Raw genomic sequence first — 10479 nt, 5'->3', positions numbered from 1 at the left:
GCCGCCATGCGGGACCACGCCGGGGAGCCAGGCCGAGGGTCCGGGGCCGCCATGCGGGACCACGCCGGGGAGCCAGGCCGAGGGTCCGGGGCCGCCAAGCGGGACCACGCGGGGAGCCAGGCCGAGGGTCCGGGGCCGCCAAGCGGGACCACGCCGGGGAGCCAGGCCGAGGGTCCGGGGCCGCCAAGCGGGACCACGCCGGGGAGCCAGGCCGAGGGTCCGGGGCCGCCACGCCTGACCACGCCGGGGAGCCAGCCGAGGGCCCGGGGCCGCCACGCCTGACCACGCCGGGGAGCCAGCCCGAGGGCCCGGGGCCGCCACGCCTGACCACGCCGGGGAGCCAGCCCGAGGGCCCGGGGCCGCCACGCCTGACCACGCCGGGGAGCCAGCCCGAGGGCCCGGGGCCGCCACGCCTGACCACGCCGGGGAGCCAGCCGAGGGACCGGGGCCGCCACGCCTGACCACGCCGGGGAGCCAGCCCGAGGGACCGGGGCCGCCACGCCTGACCACGCCGGGGAGCCAGCCCGAGGGACCGGGTCCTCCAAGGGGAGGATACAGCAGGGCAGGAGCCCTGTGGTTGCCCCGTCCGCCCCGCCGCCTCCACTGATGGTACTGTTGGGGCTCCGAGGACGTAGCCCTTGGAGGGGGGGCTCTGTCAGGATTGCCTGCAGCTGGGCTCCACACCGGAACCCAATCCTGACGCCCCATAAATGCCGGAAGTTTCCGCCCGTTCGGGGTTGCTGGCATTTTCGTGGACTCTGCACGAACTTGACCTGGTTTTGTTATGAGTGTTTTGAGTTCTGGCAATCGCCACACGCCTACGGGTTTGTTTCAGTTCGTTATTTAAGTTAAATCGTTTTCGGCCACCGCGCCGCTGTTTATTTGTATTTCTTTATTGTTTGTATTAATAAAACCCCGTTCCCAGCATGTCAAACCTCTGCGCTTCCTTCCCCCGTAAGTCCGTAGTCGTGACACAAATGAGGGATTGCTATGATGGACGTTTTAAAGTACTCGTGTACTGTAAGTCACTCGGGATAAAAGCGCCTGCCAAATGCTGTAAATGTAAATGCACTATTACACACCTCTCTTTCTCTCGCTTGTTTTTCAGTAGTACTATAACAAGTGTTCTTGAACTGAAGGTATTGCAGCAACCATATAATAACCATTTAACCATTTTATTTTCGAGGTCAGGAATATATCATGGTATGAAAACATTGATACCGCGCACAGAGTGTCAGCAGAATACTGTGTTATATCTATATTGATATATCACCATTCAACGTGCTTTGGTAATTTGCTTGGAACCTAGTTGAAACATTTAGGTTATTTTTTGTCTCTCCTTTTGTTGTAACTCCTTTCCTAAGATTGTGTCATTCCTAAGAAGTCATTGAATTTTTTCTCTCAAAATTTATCACAGAAATTTGTGTGTCTCCACATCTAGGTCCTGTTATGTATCCTCCTTTCATTGAACAAAAATGGTCTCTACGGTTACACTCAAATGTCCTTTCTTTTATCAGGGGACCTTTGCATTTTGATGATGTTGCAAATCTGTCTAGAGCAAGGTATTTTATTCTTAATGCATACAGCGTATAAGCATTATGCTTAAATGGATTATTATAGTGTTTCTGCCGATCATATTATTTTAATACCATAATTGCATTGTAATTCAGTATCACTTCTGAATTGAGTTGAAAAGCATCAATTCAAATATTATCTACAACAATACATTCAATTCCTTAAGAGAAACAAACACCACGTGTAAATATTTGTCAGGGATGCGTGGTGGGAAAGACAAAGGATGCAAATACTTACAAACTCACACATAGGGATTTAATAAATTAAACTTTGCACGCGAGCTCTCACACAGACACTGAGCAAGAACACACCAAACAAAAGTAAAAATGACGAATGATGGAACAAGGACGCGACACAGCAGGGACACATTTCTATTAATCACAGATGAAAACAAATCTCAGGGGATCACGAGACAAAGCAAATACAAAACAAATGAAAAACACGGGGAACTGGAGAACCTGGAAATGTTCTGAACGTGACAATATGAGGCTCTCAATCATGTTGTTATATCGCCATTTTTCTTTATCTTCTTGACATGGGCAATGATGTTACCGTAGAAACTTTTGTATATACTGATACATTTCCTAAGAACAGGAGCCTGATCTGACGGAACACTGTGTACTTGAATGTAATGAATCTTATTGTGCCTTAATGTGACAGTCTCTGAGATTGGCCTTTATCCTGACCCCTTTGCAGCCGGCGTTCTCCACTTGTGGATGATCTTGTGAGGAAGACGCATGTGCTGATAAAGTTCCTTTAAGATACCCTAAGTCTGTCGTACATGATGAGATGAATTGGTTCTGGCTATGCGTGCCCAGTGTTATTTATAATATCTTAGCGTGAGACCAGACAAGGTCAAACATTATGATTTCTTGACACAGACAAATTCATCATCTGATATATTCACTGAGGCTCAAAGCAAGTGAATGAAGCACATTATCAAGATCTGTTAACCCTAAAGAAAGGCAGATGAGATCATTTGCATAGAAATTGATTCCGTACCCTCGGTGGTGTCACACATTTCGCAAAAAATGTTGCTAAAGGTATGAAGAGGTTTTAAAGAGTTTTTGGACCACTATAATCAACATTTCTGATACAGTGACACAATTTATCTTACACTATACTACATTTGTGTGTGTGTGTGTGTGTGTGTGTGTTGTGTGTGTGTGTGTGTGTGTGTTGTGTAATCTGCGTAGTAACTCAAAAAGTATTTTTAAAAGTTTCAATTGAATAAACAAAAAAAAAAGAACTAGGTCATGGACCATACACCAACTTTGCAATATATATGGTTTACACCATATATATGGTGTAATGATAAAACTGTTTTACAGACAAGCACAGCTTTTAATGGTGAAATCATAGGTGAAATTGTGGAATTACATAATCAGTGGATAAAATATATAATAACATAATTAAATGCATTTGCTTCGTGCTCCTGACTTTACAACCGGGCCAGGACCCCAATTAAGTTTCTATCGGAAACCAGAACATGCTTACTGTACCAAGGCCCTAACGCAACAATGAACTCATATTTATTTTTCAAGGCTGTCACAGGAGACATGCAGACAGCTCATTTTTCAGAGCTGCTATTTTCATCCACGACAGAAAGTACTGCATGGCACAGCCTGTCTCTGTCTACCTCCGTCTATCAGAGAGTGCACCGGAGTGCTCCCCGCTGTGACAAATTTGCACCCACTCAGGAGAAACGCATTGCGCTAACACTGCTATCAGCACTAAGCACCACAGCACAGTTTCAAACTGATGGTCAAAATTACAAGCCGTATAAAAAGAGGCCTGTGCCGGGTAATTGACAGGAAATTGGCGTCAATAAAGAAATGGGATTTTTTTTTTTGGCTGATTAGCCATTAAGCGCATTACTTACTGGCAGAAAGGCAGGTTGGTATCTGGATCCAGGTGACAGGTGCCACCGTTGTAACAGTAACCATCACAGAGCTGACAGCTGGATGCGATTCTGCCAGTCGTACAGCTGGAGGAGGAAGGGCAGCAGAAGACATTTTTCAAGGAGGACAATAAACTTATTGCCCTCAAGAACCAGGTGCTGGAGATTTTTCCAACCTTCTATTGCCATTGCGAACCAGATGAGAATCCTCTAGGGCCAATCAGAATCAATCCATATTAAGCATACTTATTGCAGGCCTGAAGACAAGGTCTGCATTTTGATTCGAGGTCCAGAGTTGAAGAACCCTCGTCTACAGGAAAGACTGACTCTTCTACATCTGCACTCTCTGGACACTTTATAGTTGAATTTGAAACATGTACAATTACAGATTATCTGCTGTTCTATATATTTAGACACCCATTTATCAGTTGACTAGATCCTAGGTAACCAAATATTTGCCCGATTTGAAATTGTGTATAACGTGTAATAACAACTGACTTAATTTGATCAAAATTTACATTTACATTTACAGCATTTATCAGACGCCCTTTTCCAGAGCGACTTACAATCAGTATTTACAGGGGACAGTCTCCCTGGAGCAACTTAAGGTTAAGTGTCTTGCTCAGGGACACAATGGTAGAAAGTGGGGTTTGAACCCGGGTCTTCTGGTTCACAGGCGAGTGTGTTACCCACTAGGCTACTACCACCTTTGAAGTGCAAACACATTTTGGTAACATGATAAGGCTTATAGAGTGCAGTTATAGATTGCTTATAGAGTAGCTTATAGAGTGCAGTTAAAGGGCATATGTATTTAAAAATACATATGTATTTAATCAAAATGGCTTTCACAACATATGGAAATCCAGCTTTAGTAACAAAAGATCACTCAGTCTCTTAAATTTTGGACAAAACTCTGGTTTCAACTGAAGTTGTCAACAGCTCATTCATACTGAACACTGGAGGTGGGTCACAAAGTAACTTGCTAGATCTTTCTAATGAAAATGAATTCAACTACGCAGTACGAAAGAGCATCTGCCAGAGAATATTTTTCACAGAACAAACAGAGAGCACTTTAAAATGAAAATATTAAAATGGGCTGATTTTAGAACCTGACTTGTTCAGGTTCAGAAAGTGAATACTGGCACTTCCAATCTGAACGTTGGTTTTAAAAAACCTCTTAGCAGAAGAATTTAGGCAAAAAGCATTTTCTGCTGGTTGGAACAAAATTACATTCTGAACCTTAACCCTTAACCCCTCACCCCTTAAACTAGAACAATCAAGCAAAACATTGTTTTGAGAGCGACAGTTGTGTTAGAGTGTGTTACTTCTTGCAAACTTTCCCTCTTCCCTTATCTGCTGTCGCCTCTTCACCGACAACTCGAACTTTGGCTGGATTAAAACGAGTACTCGATGTTAGCATAGAAACTCAAAAATAGACATGACTGCTGCAGTGCAGCTCCCTTGATTGAGTAGAGCTAGAAAGTTCTTACTTGCAGGACACGTCTCCGGAATCGCTGTCGATCGTACACGGCGCTCCGTGGCACCGCAGGCACTTGTCAATGTCACATTTGTGGCCCTCGTATCGGGCGGGACACACACACTCAACATGGCCAGTGCTGGACAGTGTGCAGGCTTTGGAGTTAATGCAGTAATGATGACATATATCTGTCCAAGGAAGAGGGGAAAAAAAAAAATTAATGAGGATTTTGGAATGGATTTGGGAGGAAAATCTGGCAGTTTAATTGGAATTTTACAGAGATTTAATTATCTGCATCAAATGTCTGCCAGCAGGGAGATGAAAACACGGCCCCTTGGGTACACAACTGCATACATGCATTAATATTGCCCAGATAAAATTGTTTTCCAACAAATTATAATAAGAAAGACTTTATGCATGGAAACATTTTATCAGCGGAGCGCAGAAACACCTCAAGGTTGTTATTGTGCCATTTAGAGCTCACTGTGAGCTAGACCAATTCAAATGTTTTTTTGTAGCTAGGCACTGGCCTTTTGGCTGGAAGGATAGAGAGAAAGAGAAAGAGAGAGAGAGAGAACGATTGTTTTTTTATTTGCACGTTGCACAGACTGGAGAAAACACTTTGAAGGCAAGTGTGACAGTGCTGAAGTGCGGCCAAATGTCATTTGGCGGGTGTTACGACTACTGTTCTTGTAATGTCGCGCGTCACAGCTTGATTGTGAAGCTTTGTCTAAAGTACAATTTCCCAACCCCATTTATTCAGGTCGCGGATGCAGAGAAGCTGGATCGACTACTGGGTCATTACCAGGCTAACCACACACAACCACAGGGACCAGTGGTAATTAAGCAAAAAGCAGCATGTCCTTGAGCTGTGGGAAGAAACCAGACAATCCAGAGAACACGCAAACTCAACTCTGGCTTCCTTCATGTGAGGCATCGTAGATGAGTGGCTAGCAGCTAAGATCAACATATCTTACGGTAGAGGCAGCGTTCCCCAGTGTACTCTGCCATACAGCGGCACATGGGTTGGTTCCCGAGGCTGATGTCACACGTGCCACCGTTCAGACAGTAGTTGTCACACACCCTCCGCTCACAGTTGGCCCCAGTGAAGCCCAGAGTGCAGCGACACGTTGGGCGTCCTGGAGAAAAAACAAAATTATATTAATAAATGCCATTTATGAAAAAATTATAAAAGAGGGGCAGTAACAGAGCAGGGTGGAAGAGTCATTGGATTTATCAATGCCAAATATTTCTGCACAAATCTTGATAATCAATAATACCTAATTGGGCAAGAGCTTTTTTTCTCCTTCATTCACTTTAACAGTTTTGCACCTGACTATGGTTGTGAAATGTGTTTATAATTTCAGTTTAATTTAAATTGTTTTATCAGAAAAAAAAGTTTTTTTTTTTGTCAGACCCCTTAAAGCCTTGATTTCAGAGCAGTACCAGTACCAAAATATGATACATGGGAAAGTGCAAAAGAACAGAAGCTTCTTTCACCAGCAATTCTAGTTCATTTTAGTTATATATAACCAATTCCTATAGTATTCATTTTATATTTACCTATTTAGAATTTAGCAGATGCCCTTTACCAGAGTGACTTATAATCAGTAGTCACAGGGACAGTCCCTCTGGAGACACTCAGGGTTAAGTGTCTTGCTCAGAGACACTGTGGGGTTTGAACCTATGACTCTGAGTAGTTTCATAGGCGTGTGTGTTACCCACTATGCTACTACCATCCCAGCTCAATCTGACTGACATTGTGAAAAATACGGAAACAGAAAATCTAATTTTCTACACAACCACATGTTTTCACAGCTTATCATGTCTCATCCAGTTCACAAAACTTTTAACACATAAGAGTCCAAAAAGCAGGCAGCTCCTGTAACAACCTAAATGGAGACTTCATGCCTGTGGACCACTGCTGCAATTCTGTAGCTAATTGCTTCCCTGTGAGCTCAGTGTAGCTTGTCATTTGCCTGATTATAGATGTGAGCGAAGCTTCTCTCCATTGCCGTGTCGCTGTCAATCTTAATTGAAAGCTCAGAAGCACACGCCATGATCAATCGCACCGAATCAGTGCGGAAGGCAGTGGATGACTTTTGACCTCTCATTGAGGTGACTAGACCAGTCCGTCTGAAAATGTCACCGAAATGTACATAATCTGAATCTCCTCTCTGTCCAGCAAAGTTGTCAGATTCGCCCCTGCTAAGCCCAAAGACAAAACTCCAGATGAAGGGTTCACCTACCTAGAGGCGAACCGGTGCAAGTGCCTCCGTTTAGGCAGTAGTCGGTGCAGTGGTTCACTTCACATCGTTCTCCGGAGAAATCCGGCCAGCAGTAGCAGCGCCAGCCCCCCTTCTCATTAGCAATACAGCGTCCTCCATTCTCACAGGCTGGCCGGCAGAGCTCCCCTTCAACACAACACAAGACTCAAGTTCATATTCATCTATCTCACCAACCACCCCAAACAATACAACATCCATGAATATAAAGTCAAATGTGGTATTATCTTTCACTTTTACAAGGTTAACAAAATCACAAGCAAAAATATCATATTAAATCTAGTCTAAAATAAAGTAAAGTCTCTATTACAGGCAAGTACAAGAAAACCAGCTCAGTATGTACTGATGTGAACATCATTAATTATCTTGTTACAGTTGCAACTGCCAGTGGGTGGAATACATTGGCCAGCAAGCTAACGTTTTGTACTTGAAGTTGATAGCAGTGAGAAATGGGCAAGTGTATGGATTTGAGTGACTCTGACGAGAGCCAAACTGTGATGACTAGACAGCTGGATCATAGCATCTCCAAAACTGCAGCTCCTGTGGGATGTGATTGATTTGCAGTGTTCAGGACCTACCAGAAGTGGTGTAAGGAAGAAAAACTGGTGATCAGATGACAGGGGCATTGGTGGCTAGTGTAGCTCAAATAGCTGAAAACGTTAATGCAGGTTCTGACTGCTGTGTATGGGGCTGTGTAGTCACAGACAGGTCAGGGTTATTTTGGCGGTAGAAAGGGGAACCTATGGTATAATAAATGTTGTGTATACACAATTATTCATATCCTCCAGACCACTTGACCGTTGAATTAGAATTACAATGATAAATGAGACTGCTGGAATTTCATCCTGGGCAATGCTTCAAGACAAGAGTTGTAGAGAATTTCTGAAATGGGATTTCACTTTGAATACTTTAATAAGAAAAGGAGCGTTGCAGTGCTACTACGGTGGACCAGAAGGCACCTTGACCTGGGCTCTTGTCTAACTGAGGGCTGGGGCTCTGCTGGGTGTAGGAGCCCTACCTGAAGTGCTGGGGTCAGTGCAGGAGCCATTGATGAGAGTCTTGCCCTCAGGACAAGTGCAGCTGGCACCAGATGGGTTCAACAGGCACATGAAGTCACAGCTCATCTTCAGGCAGGGGTTGACCAACACTGGAGTCAGAGAGAACCACACCCAGATGGCAGCTGTTAGCAGACCAGCATCACATTATCTGCCCTTTCATAGGGTCAGGTATAAACTACAGCATTGGCTTCAGGAATTCTGTTCAAATTAAGCATTCTCGCATGAAACAAGAACACACATCCTAGCTTCCAAATAATGAGCATTCAAACGAACATGAGAAGACATCATTCTCAGTGACTTCATTTGAGAAGTATTCCTAGTTCACAGCAACTAGGAGCTCTTTTTTATAAACTAGATCTGATACAGGTGCTCATGGATCCTCAAAGGCTGAGTAAAATTTTGAAAGCTTTCACTACATATTCATCTACATGATAAACACAAAAGATACATGATACACAGTTCATCACAGTTCTCAAATAGTTCCTTCTATGATCAGCTGTTGGTGCTGCTAAGCAGCTTCATGTAAATGGCTCATAACCAGAAATTTGATTTATAGTATGACTGCCACCCCCAGGAGTACTCTTGTCCAATAAAGTTAGTTTATTTGATTTGATATGAGGTAGTAATTTGTACCAGATGCTAGCGACATTTTTCTGTCAGTTTGCCAGCAACATGAAACATGAAACAAAAATATACAAAGCAGCTATAAACAATAAAATATTATCTGAAAAAAATGTAAGCAATCAGAGTACAAATGAACAGTAAAAGTGCAAATGTACTTTTTTACACTAACTGTGGTGCCATAATAATTATAATGTCTGTAATATTTAAAAAGCTAAAAATTGGTTCTCAAACTGAGGTACTTGGGATCCCTCTAGTGGTACTTGCCTCCCATGTAAACGAATGAACATGTTATTGTATTTTAATGTCAGCCATAATGTTGAGAGCTAATAGGTGCGTACACATGCCAAAACATTAGACACACAAAAAAACACCAGTTTACAATAGAAGAGCGTTTTTAGCTGCATTATGGCACTGTAAGGTGTGATATACACATGAAATTAAAAAGAAATGGAAAATGTTTCATTTAAAACTCATTACCTCCGCATTACAGTCTGTCAAGTATAGCACCTTAGGGCTGATATTAACGCTGTTACCACATGTACTGCAGCCTCATTACAGAATAGGGGTGAGAAAGCACTGCACGGTCCTATAATTATCACCAATTGGATGCTGTGTTGCTCTTTTAATGTTTCTCATCTTTGAAACACAACTGACTGGAATTTCCGAGTAACAGCTTTGCTGTGGTCCACATTATTGTTCCAAAGGTCTCCCAGCAGTATACTCGAGACAACGTTTAACAAACGCAAAAGGTAGAATTACAGTGGAATGCAAAGTATTTTGGGAGACAATGGAATCAAAGCTGCCTCGGATTTTTAAAGAAAGTGAAAAGGGCATTGTCAGGGTTTTGCTGAAGATATCAAACCTTATTCCTTACTTCTGCTGGCAGTGCACAAGTTCCTCCTCTGGACTAGATCTCTGACTTAATAAGTCAACAGGGACAGACTTGGCTGCCGTGCTGCAAGACACCCCGAAAAAAGAATGATTTCTCAGAGCTCCGGGGCCATTAGCACTACAGAGGTTACAAACATCATGAAGGGCTCTTCTGAAGCCAAAGCGTAGAGTATGATGGCTCAGAAACACAAATACTTAAGGCAGCATATGTATCACATTGGAGCCTTTGCTAACATTACATTAAGTTTAACCAAGAGTCAAAACAGTATCTTGAAGCAGAAGTTTACACTGCTCATGAATTCTGGGTAATGGGCCGCCTCTGTCAAGAGTTGTATTTTAAATTGGTTTTCTATTTACAGACATGTCACATGGGCATTTAACTGTGCTTGGTCTTGCTTTTTTTACCCCGTTTTGTGGGCCGTAAGCGTTGTGCTTTTAAGACCATGTGTCAAGTAAAAAATAAATAAATAAATTCTGTGCAGATGAACCTGCTGGAGAGGGAACAAGTGTGTGGAAAGCTTTTTAGTAACAATTATCTCACAGAGTAGCCATGAATTTTTTATTTGTTTGTACTTGTTTCAAAATTCCAAGTGACTAAGACTTTGTGATCTCATTCACCAATTATATTCTAAAAATTGCAGAATTAGACAGACACCATAGAACTGCTTT

At 43.1% G+C, this 10479-nt stretch overlaps 1 protein-coding gene across 1 annotated transcript in view; it reads right to left on the bottom strand.

Moving 5' to 3' along the window:
• The window catches only part of LOC114796848 (low-density lipoprotein receptor-related protein 1B-like), a 130924-nt gene that overhangs the window by 117566 nt on the left and 2879 nt on the right, over positions 1–10479 (bottom strand). The window contains 3 exon segments of the mRNA XM_028991344.1: positions 5930–6091; positions 7202–7366; positions 8256–8384. Coding sequence (XP_028847177.1) covers positions 5930–6091; positions 7202–7366; positions 8256–8384 — 456 coding nt within the window.

The sequence above is a fragment of the Denticeps clupeoides genome, chromosome 9 (genome assembly GCF_900700375.1).
Source record: "Denticeps clupeoides chromosome 9, fDenClu1.1, whole genome shotgun sequence".
NCBI lineage: Eukaryota > Metazoa > Chordata > Actinopteri > Clupeiformes > Denticipitidae > Denticeps > Denticeps clupeoides.
The sequence above is the reverse complement of the archived record's forward strand: the minus strand, read 5'-3'. Positions and strand labels throughout refer to the sequence as shown.